This window comes from Petromyzon marinus, chromosome 12, assembly GCF_048934315.1.
Source record: "Petromyzon marinus isolate PM22_M1 ecotype Great Lakes invasive population chromosome 12, UKy_Petmar_22M1.pri1.0, whole genome shotgun sequence".
In the NCBI taxonomy this organism is placed as follows: domain Eukaryota; kingdom Metazoa; phylum Chordata; class Hyperoartia; order Petromyzontiformes; family Petromyzontidae; genus Petromyzon; species Petromyzon marinus.
In genome coordinates this window covers 2892829-2914220 of record NC_133678.1, presented here as the reverse complement: position 1 = coordinate 2914220, position 21392 = coordinate 2892829, and the positions used below count along the sequence as shown (strand labels likewise).

Here is a 21392-nt window from a genome sequence, read left to right as displayed (position 1 = left end):
GTATACACACAACACCTGTCAACCTGGGAAGAGGCTGAGACATGACGCGCAACCCAGTCGACCACGGTCATCTCAAGCAGACAGCCGCCAAAGTCGAAACGTGCAACAACTCGCTTGGCAAGTTCACTGGCTCATCCTTCAGGATCGAGGCGGTAGTGACCAGGCGTCAGTGCTCCAAATCTACGGACTGACGGCCAGCGCGAGTAATGTCGTAATGGACGGCACGGCCCTCCGCCTTATCAGGAGCCGCGCAGCCACGGGTCCAATCTCAGGATCTCCTTCCACCCACTCCGCTCCCCTTCTCTCGGCTTGCTGCAAGGGTCGAGGCGCGGCAAAGTCTTGGCGTCACGCTTCGTCTTGAAATATTCTTTAGCCCACACACACCCCTTTGCTGCCCGTCTGTCAATAGGGGGGCGCCCCCCCCTAAACCGCGGACCAACAAGCCGCGGCGCCAGGAGGTGCATCAGCAGAGTCATTGTGGAGCGAGTTGAGGGGGGACTCCTCTCGCGTAATCCAAACGGAGCCCGTTCTTTTCGTGGGCAAACCCACAAAGCAGCCCCGCCTGGTTTTTTTTCATCTCAGGAACCCTGGGCTAGGAACTTGGTCAACAGGTTTCCGAACCGGCCAAAGGTCTCCTGCGCGCAGCAAAGCTTCCTGCCGGTTGGGGCTCCTCGCGACAGCCAGAACTGTAGGGCATGGCAGACTGCGTCTGCTAGCCAAGCCCAGCGGCGCCCTGAGCTCGACGTCTCGCCGCATTACGCAAATGACGAAGCTCTGCTGCCTGGATCGGAGGACCCGGAAAAAAATCCACTCGATCGTGGGAAGAACACGCAAACTCCAAATATACAGCAAGCGTCGAGGTCGGGATCGAACTCATGAACTCCTGCATACCAGGCGAGGTAGTTAACATCTGCTAGCCATCGTGCCATTGCTCGTATTAATAGGCACTCGCTAACAACACTTGCTGCAACACTTTGTAAGGTTTTCACGGGAGGTGATCTTTGTACCGTGGGATTGTTTTTTCCTATAAAAATTATTTTTTTGAGTGAATGTGTGCTGAACATTGTTGAAAAATGTATGAAACAGAATCCCAAATTTCATATTGTATCGTTTTATTACACAAACTGGCGAAATATGTTATATTGATGGAAAAAGACTGGTAAAATAAATTATATTGTGTTTGCTATATACAATAGTGTACACAGTCAAAATGTGACCAGGAATGAGTATGCTGATTTACAGTTAGTGGTTTTACAATATCACTAAAACAAATATTCAGGCTATGAAATAGAGTGGTGAGGCATTTTCCTGTTGAATGACAATGCTGTCTGCTCTACACTTTACCAACAACACGCCACAAACCGTATAACACGAAAACAGGAGGTCCTATATTTGTTTTCTTCATCGTAATAACTTACAGCCGTTGGTAAATCCACTGCTGTATGAAGGCCTCCCCACTCCATATCGGTCATGGGTATCCTTTGACCATACTTCACCACGCTGGTCAATTCTAGTTGGTGGAGGGGGCGGGCTGAACCAATTTGACACTGATGATAAGACGTGGCCAGGAATCGAACTCGGGTCGCCAAGTTCATGCCAAGCTGTCCGAACCAGTGTGCCAACGCTCCAAATTTGTCTTGGGCCACTTCGATTAGAATCCATTCATAATTATCCATTCATAGGTATGAATAAAACACAGAACAGACATTAACATCACCTCACAGTCGGATAGCTGCTCCACCACTGCAAATGGAACAGAATGCAAACACTGTCATCAACGTCGCAGATTATATACCCTTATTGTGTTTTACGTGCGTGAAAATGTCAAGGTTTTTTTCAAATGAAATTTCGATTCTGAAATGTTTACCACAGTACCGCTGAATATTATTGCAGATTCGGCAGTTTTTTTTCTATCAGTGAATGTAAACCCAGGAAGGCGAAGGTTGCAAGAAAACAGCCATCAAGAAATTTACAACTTTTTTTTAAGTTCAATTGCTCCCTTTCTTGCAGCCCAGAGATGCCTTTCACGAGCGTCAGATTGTGGTCTGTCGCACAGCTCGTCAAAAATATAACCTTCCCTAAGTAGGCCCATTTACACGTCAACATGATTACGAATTTTCAGTAAATAAAAAAACACCAATTTTAATTCAAATAAATGACGTTTTTATTTGAGGAATTTTTGGCCATCAAGTGTTCTGTCAGCGTCTTTCCCCACGAATTTGCCGGCTTGACGACCAATCGGCGATTGGAGGGAGGCGTTGCCAAGGCATCTTGCGCAGAGTTTTTCCGGTCGCACGGCGTCTTGTTGGGCACGAGCCGGGAGCTTCCGACTCGAGTTTCTTCGGAAGCTCCCAGCACGTGGAGCAAAAAAAAAAAAACATCCGACACATGGTGCAAAAACGTGGCGCGGTACATCCCCAAAGCACATCGGGGAGCACAACCACGAAAAACCTTCGGTGGCTGCGCGGTCTCTCTGCACACACGGGACGGTGCACGTGGCGTGTCCGACCAATGGGGAGACAATCGACTCTGTGACGATGACGCCGATGAGGCCTGGGATGGATTCTGGTAACTACGTCCCAGGACAACAGAGCAGAGAATACCCCACCCCGCCCTCTCATCCTCCCCCTTACGCACACACAGACACACGCGCACACACAAAACCCCCAACCCTCGCTTCTGGCACACACTCCCATACGCAGTTCGTATTGTTCATATTACAACGATAATCTGAATAAACAGTTACATTGTTCTTCATTAAAAAAATTGCAAGACAAAATTGTTGTGGGCCCCTCTAGAGGTTTTGGCCGTAGAAAAATGTCCCATTTCAGCCTCCTTCCCCAAATCCGACCCTGACCGAGAGTCGGCAACACTGATGTTTGGTTTGAGATGCGCACCGAATATCGGCAAACATCGGCTTTCTCTTGGCAACTGCCTCGCCATTGGAACATCTTAAACCTGCGCCTGCCCGGTTGATTGACGGCAAGTTTATTGTATATTTTAAAAGAGAATGTGGGTCAATTTCTAGGAATCTGCAGCTGTTCCTGTCGAGGGCTGGAGACGGAGAGCGGTGTACATAGGTCCGTGGGGCGTTTCAGTGGCAGCCGCAGGCGCGCACGACCATGTTGCGGTACTTCTTGAGGATGACGTTGGAACTGTCGTCAAAATACAGCACGGAGATGGCGTTGAGTTTGGTCGGGGAGCAGCAAGGCTTGGGCACGAACTCGGGGTTCATCAGGTGCACCTGCACGCAGACACAGACGAAGACAAAGATTCCCCCCAATGTAGCCTCTCAACAGACTGTAGGGGCAAGTGCCGTTAGCGAGCAGCACCTATGAAGGCCGGGCACGGCACACGAGGGGGTGGGTGGCCAGCACCACTCCCCGCTAACCGTCGTCTCCCCAGTGGCGATGTTCACACACCGCACCGGCCGAGTCGAACTAGGGGAAGCCCCAAGGACCGGTGCCGTTAATCGTCACGGGTGTTGATGGCCGTGAGCGGGAATTGAACTCTGGTCACCGGGTTAGTAAGTGCTGCAGGATGTCGGCGAGAGAGCGCACGTGTGTGAACACAGAGGGCGCGCAACGGGCGCTGCCGTGCCAGGGAGCAGCTGGCTCGCGTACCAGCGTCTGCACGATGGCGTGGTTGGTGGCGTTCATGTGGGCGTTGAGCGGGAAGGAGCACTCCCCGTCGCAGTAGAACGCCGCGTAGCCCTCGGGCGCGATGATCCAGTCCTGTGGGACAAGCGCGTCACATTGGCTGGTGCACAAGAGGCAGGAGGGGTGAGCAGCCGTGATCAGAAGCTTAAGGACGAGGGTCGTCCTGCTCAGGCCAGGGTAGGGCTGTGCTTAGCACTAAGCCTTGAGCGGTGATGCCACATTGCTACGATGGGGGTCCGTTTTTCTTCGGAGGATGTAGCATGCAGAATTCACTTTTATGGGATTGCTGTCCCCAAAAAACGCAGAAATTTTTTATTCATTATTTATTAGGATTTTGGGTGCAAATACGCACACGCATGCATACATGCGTTTAATGCATAATCTCGTGATAGGCAATTGAAACGCAAGTCCCATTTACCAAGGAGACCCGGGGATGCGAATGCATGGTAAAACAAAAAAGTACATCTCCGCGTAGAAAAACCCCGCGGCATCTGACATCTCAAGCCAACTCCTGATTATCCCCTGGGCAGATTGTACGGGGGTCACGGATGAATCGTGCTTATGGAAATCATTCAAAGAGAACATCGACACGAGCCCTCTGGTTTAATTGTCCGCTTCTCGTTAGTTGTGAGTCGGTGACTAATCTGCGTACACTTTACATTCACTGTGTTCTTGTTTCATCTGGGCCACTTCACCCTGCTTCCTTGAACACAGACATCGAGAATTGGTTGTATTGGCGGTTCACCAACATTGATTTAAGCGAGCTCACTCTGCTGATGATACATTGTATGTCGAAACTGGCCCAGAGTTTTGCTCGTCTCGAATCAATGCTGCTGAAATGATGCCGCTCCTAGAAGGCCGTGTGGCTGACGGCTTGTGTAAGAAGTCACAGCTGTCAACATCTAGTATGCTCACCACTAGTACACTCACCACTACATGCCTATAAACCCCTAGTGCACTCACCACTAGTGCGCTCACCACTAGTACTCACCACTACATGCCTATCAACCCCTAGTACACTCACCACTACACTCACCACTAGTACACCCACCACTAGTACACTCACCATTACATGCCTATCAACCCCTAGTACACTCACCACTAGTGCGCTCACCACTAGTACTCACCACTACATGCCTATCAACCCCTAGTACACTCACCACTACACTCACCACTAGTACACCCACCACTAGTACACTCACCATTACATGCCTATCAACCCCTAGTACACTCACCACTAGCGCACTCACCACTAGTACACTCACCACTACATACCTATCAACCCCGAGTACAGTCACCACTAGTACACTCACCACTAGTACACTCACCACTAGTACACTAACCACTACACTCACCACTACCTTATTACAGACCAACTCAGACCTATTTGGTCACCCCGTGACCCTTATAAATCTCAACGTTCATCCTACAAAGTCCCATCACAAGCGAGAAACACAACACACATATAAACATGTCTTTGTTTGCCCGTATTGAAACGGCTGTACGCCGCGTGGACCTGAAAATTAAATTTCCCTGTACAAGAATACGGGGTAAACCGTGTGGGTTGACACGGTATGACAATTATACAACGGCTGATGGATATAATATGAAGAAGACGCATCGCTTATTTTATTTGTGTTGTATAATTCACTGAAAACTCACGATTACCTCCACAAACAGCTGGGGGCGCATGTGGACCTAAGTATGCCGCAACAAAAGACAAAGATTCCTCTGTATAGCCTTAACAGACTATTGGGACAAGTGCCGGTACGGCACACGAGTGAGTGGGTGGCCAGCACCACGCCCGGCCGCCTTTGTCTCCCCAGTGGCGATGTTTAAACACCGCACCAGGTGCTCATTTGATGCCGAGTCGACCTAGGGGAGGCGCAGAACCGTTTCGGATCATCGTCACCGGTGTTGGCCATGAGCGGGAATCGAACTGGGGTGGCCAGGTTCTTGGCACGGCGCGCTAGCCGCTACACAAGCGCTCCCCCACGTGGCGCAGCGCCGAGGGGCGCCCGACACATGCGGTAGGAGTGGGTGCGCTAACACGTATGTAGTATGTACATATGTTGAACTTCTTTCACACCGTACGTAGCCAACCGTGCTGATCAGGTCGCCGGATTCACAGCGCAGCGCCCTAACCATTGCGCCAAATTTCACGCGCCCACTTGCATATTATACAACACTTGAGTGGAAACTCATCCAAAAAGCCATTTCTCTTTCATTCACTCGCTGCCTTTGTGTGCCGACCCGCAGCGAAACAGTACGAAACGCCACGAGCCAAACAACTGGTGCGTGCGCAAACCCGCAAACAAACGCATCAGTAATGCAAAGAGCAACAACAACACACAAACAACACACAAACAACAGCAGCGGCGACGGGGGAAACAAATGAACGGGGAAGCATGCCACCTGCCAGCCGAGGTCGCGGAAGCTGACATACAGCTCGTGCTTCTTGCAGGCCTGGCGCGCGTCACTTGAGCCGTACTCTGCCACGCACACAGACACAGGACAAAGATTCCCCCGTGTAGCCTCAACAGACCGTTGGGGCAAGTGCTGTCAGCGAGTAGGTACACCTGTGAAGGATGGCACTGTGGCGCACGAGGGGGTGGGGGTGACCAACACCACGCCCGGCCGCCTTTGTCTCTCCCAGTGGCGATGTTTACTACACACCGCACCAGGTACTCAATTGAGGCCGAGTCGACCTAGGGGAGGGCCCCAGCACCGGTGTTGGTGGCCGTAGCGCAGCGCAGCTCGCTACGGACCGCTGCACCACCGCTCCCCACGTACAGCCACAGGAAAGCGCGGCGAGGGCCTCGCACGGCGTCGTTAGCTATCGAGCGTACGAGGGCCGCACGCTTGAGCTAAAATAAACGTTTTATTTGACCAGGTAAGGGCCACTGCTGAGCTGTACATTTATTTTTTCAGAAGCGACTCGTCCACAGATGATAGCTCGACGAAGTGGCTCATCGTGTCGCGGCCAGAGACTCCAAACGCGTGGCGATGTCCGATTCTAAATGTGGGGAGGGAAAAAACCGGAGGACCCGGAGAAAAATTCCACACAACCACGGGGAGGGAGAGAGAGAGACACGCAAACTCCAAATATACAACAGGCGCCAGGGCCGTGATCGAACCCACGACCTCCTGTACATCAGGTGAGGTAGTTAACATCTCCGAGCCACCGTGGCGTGCACCTCTCCATGTTTGTTCATGAACCTCTAGCCGGTGTTCTCGTTTCATTGGCTACTAAAACAAGTTTGAGTCCGAGATACTAAACTTATGTAAACTCTCATAACACATAACCCCCTTTCGCTTTATTTTCCATGATCTTCTCCCACATCCACATCAATCGGTTAAAGAAATGTCACCGCACGCAGGAGCGCCAGATTAACTCACGATTAAAGGAATTCAAAAGTATACGTACATTAGTCAGGGGTGGGGGGTAAATTCGCAGGCAGGCACACACGTGCACACCCCCAACTGGCTCGCCTTTCCACAAGTCCAGACATTCCTCCACCATTCTTCTACCTGTCCACTAGGCATAAACTGTACCCAGACATGATGGTAGCTATCCTTTAAACAATCGCCATCCTCCCAACACCCACCCCCTGTTTACCAAGAACCTGTCCAACTCCTTCTGCGAAGATCCAACACATCCTGCCGCCTTCCGCACACAGCAGCAGCCGCCGCCGCCGGGAGGGAGGGAGGAGACGGCATTCCCTCGCCGCCTTCGGCTTCGTCCGAGCGTGGGCCACAGGGGGCCCCCCGGGGCCGTCGCGGCGCAACGGGCAACGCGTTCTTGACGTCGCCCGCTGCACGCGACACGCCACCTCAGCGCACGCAGGGACTGTGCGCTGTGGGGGGGGAGGGGCAGGGGGGCTGCAGCCCAGTGGTGGTGGTGGTGGTGGTGGGGACCTTGGATCTGAACGGGGGCGCCGTGAGCTCACCGGGCATGTTGGCGAGCCGCGCCGCATCCTGGCTCTGCTGCCCGCCGCCGTTCTTGTTCTTGTTCTGGTTGCGCCGTTTGCCCGTGGCGGCCCGGGCCACGCGCACGTGGACCTCGTTCTCCTTGAAGAAGGCGACGGTGAAGGGCTGCTTGTTCTGGGGGCCCATGCGCCCCACCAGCCCCGCCAGCGAAGGGTTAATGCTCTGCCCTGGGATGAAAGACGGCACGGACACACGGGCACACGCACGCACGCACGCAGAGGGTCCGACGTTCAAGGCCTGCGCACCGCCGCGGAGGTGCAAGCGATGGAATCGTAGAATTGCAGAGATCATGACGGGTTGGTGTCAGCTTTGGGGAGATCTCACGGTGGACAGACCGTGGCGTCTGACGACGATGATTATGATCACGATAAGTTAGCATAGATCTTAGGTGCGTTACCTATGGTCCGCGACTTTCCCTTCATGAAGCCCACCGCTTCAAAACAGCCTGGAAAACTACGTTAATTTGTCACTGCAGGCATCTCAGCCACGGTAATTGCGATCCAGAGTGGAATGCGTTTGACCTGCCAACACTGCGTTCGGTTACTTCTGTCGCCGCGAGGACCTCTTGCGGCGACAGAAGCGGCCAAGTTGCGTGTGCTCGTGTGTGTGTGGTGTTCACATTTTTGGTCTTGGCAACGTGTCACAAAAAGAGGGGAGCGCTTCCCAGCTCACAGTTTGCGCCGCCTCATCGGTACCTTTTGACGTGGCCCGAAAGTTACAATTTTAATTTATACAGCGTCTGAATGTTGCTGCAGTTCAAGGCACTGCACAGAAAGCAGTGGTTACAGTATATTTGCTTGAGCGTTCAGCGCAATGGCTGATCAAGTTGAAATATTTCATTCTCAGAGCTTAAAGACCTGAATGAAGTAAAAAAAAAACACATTTAACGTGTTTGTTTTGTGTGCGGTGCATTGGTGACCGGGCCGAGACCATCAACTCGCACCTCCGACGAGCGGAGTTGGCTACGTGCGGTTGGCTACGTGCGGTGTGTGAAAGAAGTTCAACATAAGTGCGTATAATTCACGACATGCGAGGATGCGGCGTGGTTGAAACGCAGATTCTTACCCAAGAATTTAGCGGTCGCCCGAACGCGAAATTAACCGCCCTGAGCCACCTGGCCACTTCAAAGCATTGCTTACAGCGAAGGGCGGCGAGGAGTGTTATCCAGTCTGTGCTTACGCAACGCGTACACACCACGGCCATTAACGTTACAATCCACGTTTTACCGAAGAAAGCCTCCGGCAATGCACACCGTGACGTTTTACAGTTGACTCGATATATACCCATGGGCGGATTACCTGGAATTGCGGATTAACCTGTGCTCATCCATTCGTGTCTTTTAAGCATTCACTGGTTTAGTAATAAGCTGCTCCTCACTCATCGAGGGTTCAGTGGCTCAGTGGACCACAAAAACGTCGCAGTGGGCATGCCCATGGCCCCTTGAGGAGCAATGGATACAGATGACACCATCGTGTGTCTTCACACCCCCCCCACCCCATTCTACGTAGGTAAACAATACACAGTTTACATGCGTTCTGCATGACCCGTGTTTCTATCCAGGTCACTCCCGCCCCCATCATCATTTACACCGCAGCTCCCGTGCTGCACACCCACAACACAGAGGCGGGGAACTGAGCGCAGACCGCGCGCAGCACAGCGCTCCAAAAACAGTAAAGACACAATACGCGACAAATGAGCATAAACAAATACGGAAAGCAAACATTTTGCTTGAGATTACTCCCCTCTGTTTCCACCCATTAACCCAGACAGCCAGGAGTGTGTGCATTTGCATAAATCCGTGTTATTACGGTTGAAATTGACGATTCACGTGGCACAAGTACGACTCTTATTATTAGTACTAATACGATACTTCTCTGCTCAGGAGCGCCTCGCCTCCCAGTCTCAAGACTCTCCTTCAGGAGTAGTCCTGCCATTTGTTCGCAGTCGGGGGCGACGTTGCTACTTCGTAATTACAACTGGGTAACTTGAAAGGTACATCTTTTAAGCATTGGAGACGTTTGGCCAATGCCTTACTCCAACGCATACATTTATTTTCAGCGAAAGGAGGATACCCAAGAGCCCCTGTGGAAACCGATGCAGAACAGGCGGAGGATGGACAAACTCCACACGGAGAGGTGCCCGAGGTGGAAACCGGCCTCGGGACTTTCTTGCTGCAAGGCACAGGTCACCCTGCAGCCCTGGATGGGCATGCACCACCAACCCTCCGGCTGAAGCGGTGGTGAGATGTTAATTACCTCGCCGGGTATACAGGAGGTCGTGGGTTCGACATCGACCCTGACGCCTGTTGCATATTTGGAGTTCGTGTGTGTCTCTCTCTCTGTGGTCACGTGGATTTTTTTTCCGGTCCTCCCGTTTTTCCCCTCCACATTTAGAATCAACATCACGCGTTTAGAGTACTTTGTTGAGCTATCATTTGTGGCCAGGTCGCTTCTGAAAAAGAGCTATACACACAGGGTGCTTCAAAAACATGTTAACGCTTACATGGGACTATCGTTTTAAATGGGAAAAGAACGGATAATACACTGTAACATGATAACAAGTGTAATGTTAATAGCGTCAAAAAGTGAAAGAGTCTTCACTCGTTCGCCATCGTTGTCAACACATGGCCTGGAATCTTCTCCAGGCGGTCTCCAGAGCCCGGAGGCAGCAGCACATGTCACGTGGTGTTGTTGCAAATTCTCGGAAGCGTTCACATTTTTTTGAAGCAACCTGTAATAAAGCTCGGTGGGCCTTACCTGCTAAAAAAAATAAATGTTTAGTTTGGTAAAAAAATATATATATTTTTTTTTTAGTTTGACAGCCGTAAGCGCGAAGCGATTGCTCCACGCGAGCGCCCACGGTGCCTACCGACGGCGGTCTCGACGCACAGCTGCAGGCCCAGGTTGTGCTGCGGCTTCTCCACCCACAGGTTGCTCGTCGCCGTGATGTCAAAGACGAGCCAGCCCTCCTCCACCGCCCAGATGACGCGGCTGTCGAGGAGCGACAGGTCGGGGTCCCTGCTCGCGATCGCGGCCACAGCGCGCCGGGCAGCAACGACAACAAAAACGGGCACCGCCGCAACGGCACCGCGCGTCACGGTCACGTTGACCTCGGCGTCACGACGACCCGGTTAGAAAAGGTCAAAGTGCAAGCGACTTCCTGGGGTGGGCGGGGGGCAGGGGTTCCCTTCATCGCAACCACTGCCATCTCACGTCCGAATTTTACGATGGCTGTAGAGCGCACCTTGGAATAAGGCGCGATATGAATAAATATAAGATGAGATATTGGTCTGTCTGGAAGTTGATCGAGCAGCAGCGCAAGCTATGCGGACCAAGAGGAATCGGCACAATGCCTGCGTGGAGCTGCGGCAGGGTGAGCCAAATGGCGGTGATTCTCTCTTACGACCGCAGAGCAGCTTACCTTCCTGCACATGGACACCATTGTTGAGATCTTAATGTTTTCTTTTATTTTTTAACTGGGGGGAATGGGTGAGGGCACTCTTAATACACCGTCGGTAGATCCACCAGTGTCCATTTCTGTGGGTCCCCTATAGAACCCATCACCGAGTTTGTGGGTCCCCTACAGATCCCACCACCGAGTTTGTGGGTCCCCTACAGATCCCACCACCGAGTTTGTGGGTCCCCTACAGATCCCACCACCGAGTTTGTGGGTCCCCTACAGATTCCACCACCGAGTTTGTGGGTCCCCTACAGATCCCACCACCGAGTTTGTGGGTCCCCTACAGATCCCACCACCAAGTTTGTGGGTCCCCTACAGATCCCACCACCAAGTTTGTGGGTCCCCTACAGATCCCACCAACAAGTTTGTGGGTCCCCTACAGATCCCACTACCAAGTTTGTGGGTCCCCTACAGATCCCACCACCGAGTTTGTGCGTCCCCTACAGATCCCACCACCGAGTTTGAGGGTCCCCTACAGATCCCACCACCAAGTTTGTGGGTCCCCTACAGATCCCACCACCAAGTTTGTGGGTCCCCTACAGATCCCACCACCGAGTTTGTGGGTCCCCTACAGATCCCACCACCGAGTTTGAGGGTCCCCTACAGATCCCACCACCAAGTTTGTGGGTCCCCTACAGATCCCACCACCAAGTTTGTGGGTCCCCTACAGATCCCACCACCGAGTTTGGTGGACCCCTACAGATCCCACCACGGCTCCTCTCGCGCGACCCCCTCGGCTCCACGTGCCACCACCCCTACCCTCCACCCCCCGCCCCGACCCCCACGCCGTTGCTTTTGGTTTTTGACGTAAAACAAGTGGGCGGCAAGCGAGAAGCCGGAGAAAAACGGAGAGGCAGTAAGCCACACATGTGCAAGCCATTACAGACACTCTCTCTCCTGTTTGAAGCCCCCGCGTCTTCCCCAAAACCCACCCTCACGACACACGCGCACGCACATGCACACGCGCACAAAGACAAAGAACCGCCGTATAGCCTTAACAGACTGTTGGGGCGAGTGCTGTTAGCGAACACCTATTAAAGCCGATATTGCACTCGAGGGGGTGGGTGGCCAGCACCACGCCCGGCCGCCTTTGTATCCCCAGTGGCAATGTTTACACATCGCACCGGGAACTCATTTGAGGCCGAGTCGACCCAAGAGAGGCTCAGGGCCGGTTCAAACATTCACCACCGTCATTGGCCATGAGCGGGAATCGTACGCAGGTCACCGGGTTTGTAGCGCAGTTTAGGGCTGTACGTTGCACCACCGCTCCCCGCACACGTACACACACGCCCGCGTACACACACGCACGCGTACACACACGCACGCGTACACACACGCACGCGTACACACACGCACGCGTACACACACGCACGAGTACACACACGCACGCGTACACACACGCACGCGTACACACACGCACGCAAATTTGTGCACACGTGCACACACGCGCACACCCACGCACACACAGCCGGCGCCGTGTCCCTGCGAGACATTAGGGTGCGCGCTATGCGTTGAATGAGGTAGTGTCATTAAAACGGATTCCTGTATCGGGCTATGCAGGCATCAAATCGTGTGCCTGTATCCGCATTGCTGTGTGTATTACCTCTCGCAGCTGGTCAGAGTCCCTTTAAACCATTTTATATCAGCGTAGCACAGTATATGATATCGGCTCATATTTCGGGCAATGGTAACAATTGGTAACATGTTAACTTTTTTGTGAAAACAATAAAAAAACGAAACTCAAAAATAAATCGATAACAGCCCTGGGGGGGGGGGGGCAGCCCCCATCAATCTCACCCCGTCTCCATTGCCCTCTCCCTCTTACCTCCCCTCGCCCCCCCACTCCCTCCCTCTTCCCTCCCGTCGCCCCCCCCACTCCATCCCGTCCCTCCCCGATAGCCCTTTCGTGAACCCCCCCACGTGCCCTCTGTTGCCATCACTCATCCCCCGACCCTCGCGCCAACCCTTGCCGTCCACACCACTCCGTTTCCGCCGTTGCCGCTTCTTAAACCGCGCCGGGCACGTTCAGCCGAGGCGTTCCCTATAGACACGAGGTAAACACGCTACCGGATGAATCGGGGCATCCAGCGAGAGGTCCGGGGCCTCGCTACGACACTCGCCTGTCCGGATGCTCCCTGAGCACCTGGTAGATGCTGATGAGGAAGGTCTCATTCTCGTAGCGCCGCTCCGCAAAGTCCTTGTAGATGCGGAACTCGGCGGCCGTGACGGCCTCGCCATCGGGGATGCGCGACAGATCGAACTTGAACTCTTTGTAGTGCCAGCGCAGGTGCGGGAACTCCTTGTCTCGCTCCACTGGCGTGGTGGGGACGAGCCGGGGGGGGGGGGGGAGTGAGGGAGGGCGGTGGATACGGACAGATATCGTTAATCGTCGCTAAATATCATCATCGTCATCATCGTAATGTGAAGTGTCCACGGTGTCCTGTGATCCAGGGATCGAATGCAGGCAAGTCGCCTCTGATTAACCCAGATTTACCAAGTGCAGCGAGTCTGAGCTCGATTATCAATTGCTGCAAAGACGAAACTTACTTTGGTTAAATTCCAGGTCTGAGAATTTCAAATATTGGACTGACTGCCATGTGACAAACATTACTCCCAGTTGCCGAGTGGGTGGGAAAGTGCTGCCTCCGAGTGTTTAGGCCAGGTGTCACTTGAAAGGATCTCAGAAATGGCAGGGTGGTGGCAGCGGCAACACTTGCGCCCCACAGCAAGACGTTTCGACTCCCGACTCGGGTGCCTTTCTGTGAAAAACATCTCTGTGTTGTCCCCCTGTTACTGATGGGTCTGTTCAGGTTTCTTCAGTTTCCTCTCATAGCGAAATAAGGACAAAGATCCCCCGTGTAGCCTTAGCAGACTGTAAGGGCAAATGCTGTTAGCGAGCACATATAAAGGCCGGCACGGCACACGAGGGGGTGGGTGGCCAACACCACGCCCGGCCGCCTTTGTCTCCCTAGTGGCGATGTTTACACATCGCACCAGGTACTCATTTGAGGCTGAGTCCACCTAGGGGAGGCCCAGGACCGGTTTAGATCATCATCAATGGTGTTAGCCGTGAGCGGGAATCAAACCCGGACGGCCAGGTTCGTAGCGCAGCGCGCTTACCGCTCCACTACCACTCCCCACACACACATTGCAAATGGTATATTTTTAAACATCCAAATGCTGAAAAATTACCTACAAATTACTCGTTTGGGATTACATGCAGCAGTAGCAGCAGCAGCGTTGCCCCCCTGCTAGAAAACTTTGCAGGACCCTCCTTAGAAAACGTTGAGACTAAGTGAGGCTTTACCGGGTAAACAAACAGAATAACAACACAATCCATCTCTGTGATATCGGGGGGGGGGGGGGGGGGGGGGTGGTTCTCCAACGCTCAAGGGCTGCAGCAATGCTCTGTGAGACTCCGCTGGATACTTCCTCTCGCGATGCGGATAGCACAATCTTGATTTTTTTAAAATGGGGAAAGGGATCGGTTCCGAACGGGAATCGAATTTATGCGGCCGAGTTCACGGCGCGGTTCCCTAACCGTTGTGCCACCGCTCAGTCATAAGCGTTGCCACTCAGAAGTGTTCAAAAGCGTGGCAATATTTTCTTTTTAAACATGCATTGATGACGTGACCCCCCCCCCCCACCCCCCAAATCATGAAAATCCCATGACGTCGTGAGGCGGATGAATCATCACCGCCCTCTGAGACAGGTGCGCTAATGGAGCACCACTAACGCACATTGTGGAATGCCACGCCTAAGTCTGAGTCACATCCTGCTCTTCCACGCTAAACAGACATGTCGGAAGAGGTGAGGGCGCCCACACTTTACACCACCACACGAGAACTGCCGGTCAACTAACTGTGCTGCACCCATTTATCCCGTCGTGTTGGACAGGTGCGACCTCGGGAAGGCCCAGGATCAGACATTTGTGACCGATGTTGGCCGTGAGCGGGAATCGTACTCGGGTCGCCGGGTTCGTAGCGCAGTGAGCTGACCATACACCGCTCCCCATTCCCAAACAAAGACAAAGATCCCCCATATAGCCTTAACAGACTTTTGGAACAAGTGCTACACACACAAAAACACACATGCAAGTGTTTTAAAACATCGCTAACTCGTGGTGTAGGCATGCCACGTATTGTGGCTGTGGTGGATATGGACAGCCATTTACAATGCTACAGGTTTGCCCTTAAAAATCTAAACTATTTCAACTTTACCAGATAAGGCCCACTGAGCTATATAGCTATTTTTCAGAAGTGACCTGGCCACAAATGATAGCTCAATGAAGTGGCTTATCACGTGGAAATTTAAAGCAGCAAAATCATCTAAATGCATGTTACCAAATGTGCAGGGAAAAACCGAAGGACCCGCAGAAAAATCCACGCGACCACGGTGAGAGAGAGAGACACCAAAGCTCCAAATATATACGGCAGGCGTCAAGGGTCTGGATCGAACCCACGACCTCCTGCGTACCGGGACGAGGGAGATAACATCCCATCCCGGCCACCGCGGTGCCCTTTGCAGGCCCATCGGCGCGGCAGAGGGCTGGTCTCTGGAAGCGCTTGCGCTGCCCCTCGTCGGCACCTTCGTTCGCCACGGAAAAGACCCGAGGGGAATTCCTCTCGCGGTGGCCCCGCTCCGCGGTTGCAGCTGCCCCTCTCTCCCATCGCCGCCGCCGTCGGGGGAGGGGGGGGGCTTTGTCTTCACTGCTCACCCCCCCCACCCCCACCACGGTAAAACTCCGATCTCCGCGGCCAGGGCATTAACGAGGCACCGCGTCCGCCTTCAAAAGCGCACGTGGGCCACGCGCAGACTCCCTCGCTGGAGGGGCTGGGGGGGGGGAACTTGAACGATGCACAACAAGCAGCTTGGCTCCAAGTGAATGAGCAGCAGCTGCGGTTCACACGAACGCGCGTCCGCTGGTGCGCGCTGAGCGCCTCGACCACCCCCCCCCCCCCCGGCCCCCCACCCCGCTCAGGCTCCCGCCACTTCCGGGCAACCCCTATGCTAAAACACGACGACAAAAAAAAACACGCTCCACATCCTTCACCTCTGCCATCTCATTGCGAGGACGCAGAGTGGGAGAGATCTGCTGGGATGTTGCATTGTGGAACAGTTTCAGTGAAGTATCGAAAGTACCCCCCCCCCCCCCCCGCTACGCTTCTCTCTCCATCGCGACTTCTGCACCCAAGGCCAGGTCCACGGTTCAAGTTCCCTCCCATCCCGTCCCGCTTCCTCTGTCTCACAATTGAGTTCTGATTCACGACTCGGCAAAGGGTGCTTGAAGTGGCATCCCAACAGTTGTGTACAGGTGCCACCACCATCATCGCCAAATGCAGTTTCGTATCAAAGCCAGGCTTTAGTTTAAACACAAAAAAGAAGCAACAGCAATAGCTCATTTGCCGAGACGGTCCATGTTACGAACAGATGTTTTTTCGGGCATCAACTAGAGACGGACACGGAGTCCGCGAATGTTTCGGAGCGTGGTCAGGAGAGCGTGTAAACGACGGGCGACGTGGACGCACGGAGCGCGCGAGAGCCCCCCGCCCCACCCAACTCGTAGCGGCAAGAGGCTCGCCAGAACGCGGCTCGCTTCACATCGGCGCAGAGTAAACGCTGCCCGGGTTGAGTTATGCCCATGAGAGATGAGTTTTTTGGAAAACGCTTCCCTATAAAATTGGGGTCGCGGACCCCTAACATGTGGCGTGAAGGTCTCTCCGGCGCACGCCAGCGGAGCGGCGGCGCTGGCGCGCGTGTGGCCGGCCGCCCTTCGCTTGCGCCGCGATCTTTTGGCCAAAATTCAAGAGCGAGCGGCGGAGGGAAAAGGGAGGGGGGGGGGAAAGAGAGTAAACAGTTCACCCCGGAAATATCGTGTTTTTCTGCAGTCGTCGACTTGTGCGGCTCCGTTTGAAAGGGGCTTTTTTGCTGGTGGCAATGCAGGTCTGCTCTGCGTGCACCGAAGCTGGCTTGCATTTGCAAAGAAAATTGCCCCACAAGGCTTACCAGATGGACGCCACACAAGCGCGCCAGCCTACGCTTCTGTCGCGAAGCCTGCGTGTCTGGAATGGGTTTTCTCAGCAGGGCTCCTACGGCTATGCATTGTTTTAGCGAAGCCACAGCTGCCAACTCCGGCGTAATGAAGGCTTTTTGTTTTCGGCGAGCAACGCCGACCACTTGCACTTCCACAGCGAGGCAATTACCTCCCGTTTTCATCTCTACCCCCCAGCACTCTCCGAGTACGTAACGTTTTCCCTGTGTGTGTGGGGGGGGTTTCGTGTTCATCGGCATCAGCCACGGTCAATCCACTGCTGGATAAAGGTTTCCGCCATTCTGCGATGTATTCTACCTGGCCACCGGCCACCGTCCCTTCGAGCGACGCGTCCTGCCAAAGCCCGCCGACTTTTTGTCCTTGTTTACTGCTTTTAATTGCGTCTCAAACCTGCCGTACGATCTCCAATCCATGCTGGACACCTTTCCGTCCCTCAGTTGTAACGGAGGGTGCATCTCTCCACGCCTCTTTGGAAAATTGTCAGTATTCGTGCTTTATGTTTCCGTTAGTGAAAACGCCGCTGAACCGTATGTCACAGCAGGCTGTACGCATCGGTGAAACCAAGTTCAGATACAGCGTTGTTTAATACCGCACCACGCAGTACGCATGCACGGCATATTGTGCGCCTTTATGGACTTGACCTTCTTGCTTTCAAGTTTTTCGCGCAAGATATTACCAGGGGACTCTCCCCGATAAATGTTAACGTTTGGTGAGGGAGAGAGAGAGAGAGAGACGAAGAGATGAAAGGAAAGGTCAGACAGCAGACACGCGATTATCTCGCGTGCGCGAGATAATCGCGTCACCTTTGATGCGGCGTCGGTCACGCCCGCTGTGTGCCACATCAACAGCGGTAGCCGTCTCTTCCTTCATCATCCCAGGCACAAAAAGTTTGAGCTCGCATGGCGATGTACGTATGCTGTGCAGGTATGGCAGCTTCAAACTCAATGTTAGCTCAAAGCATCTGTACGCGTTTTATTTATTATTATTATTATCACGAACATCATCATCATCACAAAAAGGGCACGGTCAAGGCTCTCGCAAAAAAATGACAAACAGCCAACACCTGCGCAGCTTCGCAATTACACAACACGGCTGTTCTCGCAGACCACAAGAGGAGCTTTGTATTTTGGACGTCAAGCAAAAAATAATGACAGCGGTGGGGCGGGGGATGAGGGGTGGGGGAGAAGAACGTGTGCAGGTGTCGCCCGCCGCCGCCAAACTCTCCCGTTTGTCTCCTTCCCCCTTACTATTTCAGCTGCACGCATTCGTGGAGGAAAAGGCACGCGCTGGGCTTTCTAGCCCCAACAGACAAGGCGTGGAAGCCGCCTCAACCAAGGCACGGGCTAAAGAAAAGATAAAACATCGAGTCCACATCATCATCGCGAGGTCGAGCTGCCTTCTCGTCTGCTGCTCCTGCTGTCCGGAGCTCAAGTCGGGAGCGATTGTCCTCGCGCGAATGAGCATTGAGGCGGCGCTCGTTCCCTCCCGTTTTCGTATATGGCAGGGGGCGAGTCTGCCGGTTGGACAACCACGGTCGACTTCGCCACAACACACGGCACTCATTTTTTCCGTCCCAGTGGGACGATGGCCCCCAACGAGATTTTGAAACTGGCAACCTTCCGATTGCGAGCCGCTCGCTCTACCAACCGAGTCACCGGTTGTCTGGGCGCCGCAGTGGTGAGATGTTAACTGCCTCGCCTGGTATACGGGATGTCGCGGGTTCGATCACGACCCCAATGCCTGTATGTTTGGAGTTTGCGTGTCTCTCTCCCCGTGGTCACGTGGATTTTTCTCCAGGTCCTCTGGTTTTTCCCTCCACATTCAGAATCAACATGCCTTTAGATGATTTGGCAGCAATAAATGTCCATGTAAGCCACTGCATTAAGTTATCATCTGTGGCCAGGTCGCTTCTGAAAAAGAGCTACATAGCTCAGTGAGCCTTACCTGCTAAAATAAATAATAAACAAAAAAAGTCTGAAACAGGGTTTGCCCCATCTGTGCGTGCCTCTAACTCGAGGTACGTATGCACATTGAACTTCTTTCGCACCGTATGTATCCGACCGCGCTAATCGGAGGAGCGGAGCGACGCGCGTCAATTTATCAATTCACATCGATTCGTAATCTCACGATACCACGCAAACCCGCATCTCATGCGCATAACCGACCCGTCGGCATCGTCCGCAACGGGTTTAGGCGATCCCCGAAGTCACCAGCGGTTCCCCTACACTACGTGCTGTGTTTATACCAAATTCAATTGCGACCCTGCAGCGCCGCACCTTTTTTTCCCCTCGCGACTCTCTGCCACTGATAGAACGCAGGCCGCATTCTCCATCCCGCCGTTCCTTGGCACGCCAAAGGGAACAGACGGAGGCAACGGACCACGACACCGCCCACCGCTGTCGGGTGAACCCGCATCCAGGTTCTCCCCATCTTGACGAACGTTTCAGCCGCGGAGGGTTATTTCTGCCTTCGCAAATTACCCGCTTCATGGCAGTCCTTGGGCAGGGATGATATTGGGATCCGTAATAATCCAAATATTGTTGCAATGCGAATATTGTTGCTCCACTTGTTTTTTTGTTTTCATTGAACTTTACATTTCCTGACATTACATTTATAATAAGAGCAAACTCAATAAGCAAAGCTGAGTAAAAGGCCATATTGTTCGCGATGCCGCAGCTATGTCTCCATCGCTACTAACGGCGCCCAGTCACTCGCAAAACGATGAACTTTGGCCGTTTCGTGTCTATGTGTGTATGTATGTGTGTACGTATGTTGAGCTTCTTTCACACCGTGTATAGACAACCGTGCTAATCAGAGAAGTGGGGGAAGGACAACCATCTGAATGCAAACAGCGGTTCTTTAGGAATGAGTTTCCTAATATCGGAAGATAGAGCATTCCAGACGGCCGCATCTGAAATCCCCACGCGACGATTCGGTGATTGTAATTTTTTTCGCGGAGAGAGAGGCCGCGAGAGTGTGGGCCACTTGTTCTCGTGAGGTCAACGTCACTCAGCCCACCCCCCCCCCCCCACCGACTTGAGGCCAGGGGCCTGGCTATCCCCTGCTGCCTCGGGCGCGTGAAGGCACGCAAAGCGCCATTCGTGAAAGAAAACTGCAAGCCGTCAAGACAAACGGGGCTTCGCCCCGTCACGTGAAGAGGGCCCGCGCATTCTTACACGGCATTGGGGGGGGGGGGGGAAATCTGTAGCGGAAAGGCTTCACCGGCTATCAGATCCATCAATCGCAATAAGCCACCGAGAAATCCGCTAGGTTCAAGTGATTTAATGCACAATCCGGTGAAAAATGGGCGATTTTTTTTGTTATCCTCCCGCCCCTCCCCGCCCCAACCATGGACTAAGTTTAACATTGTGCAGTCTATTAGCGCTCGCCTTTTAAACAAACCCCCATGCTGTTGTGGTTATGGTCACACAAATGTGAGTGGCACCACCAGGCCAACACCCCCCCCCCCCTTCTTAAAAGCACATTCTGCACGACATCCTGCGCACCGTTTGGCTAAAGCGCTCAGATGTCGGCGCAAGTTTGTTCCTAAGTGCTTTACAAGCCAATCTTAACAGTTCTGTTATTTCACCCTAAATCTTTCGAAGCAAAACCACATGTATCCCTCCCGTATGGTCGCGCTTTGGTGAAAGTTCGCAGCAATCTTTTTGTTGCACCATTAGTGTCAAGTTGCAGCAGTGGCACTCCGCAAGATGGATGAAGAGATAGGTTGGATGCAAGGCCAATACCGTGCCGCTCTTAATCCTTCACTTGTACACTCTCTCGTTCCGCCGTATTCCATCGAAGTTTTGATCGTTCCCAATGCACTGCATTAAACAGTGACTCTCAGTATGTTTGTTGGCACCCAGGCCCATTGGGACAGTAGGCTGTCCCCGGATAGAATGCAGAGGGGTCAGACGCCCACAAATGTTGACTCCTGAAGAAGAAGAAAAACATTATCCTCCAGGTGCATGCAAAAAAATATATATTCGAAAAAAGGCGAGCACTTTCGTTCGGCGGCGGCTAACTTTTGTGTTGCTGTTTTAATTAAGGAGAAGTTACGCAACACAAGTGCTGTCGTCGGCTAAAATTTGCGCCAAATACGTCCGGTGCCAAGTTAAATTAAGCACGCGATTGTGCTAGCAAACGCACGCAAACGCACGCACACTCCAGCGCCCCCCCCCCCCCCAAGAGCTTACACGCTCAGTCACGCGAGAATAGCGTGCAAGTGGGGT

General features: G+C 53.2%; 1 protein-coding gene across 1 annotated transcript in view; it reads right to left on the bottom strand.

Annotated features, from left to right (window-relative positions):
- Positions 1-1095: 1095 nt before the first annotated feature.
- The window catches only part of LOC116941683 (bone morphogenetic protein 7-like), a 42144-nt gene continuing 21847 nt past the window's right edge, over positions 1096-21392 (bottom strand). The window contains exons 2-7 of the mRNA XM_032953003.2: positions 13229-13421; positions 10518-10666; positions 7610-7816; positions 6075-6151; positions 3624-3734; positions 1096-3244 (exon numbers count right to left, since the gene is read on the bottom strand). Of these exons, the coding sequence (XP_032808894.1) occupies positions 3095-3244; positions 3624-3734; positions 6075-6151; positions 7610-7816; positions 10518-10666; positions 13229-13421 (887 nt within the window). The 3' untranslated portion in view covers positions 1096-3094. The remainder of the gene's footprint in view (positions 3245-3623; positions 3735-6074; positions 6152-7609; positions 7817-10517; positions 10667-13228; positions 13422-21392) is intronic.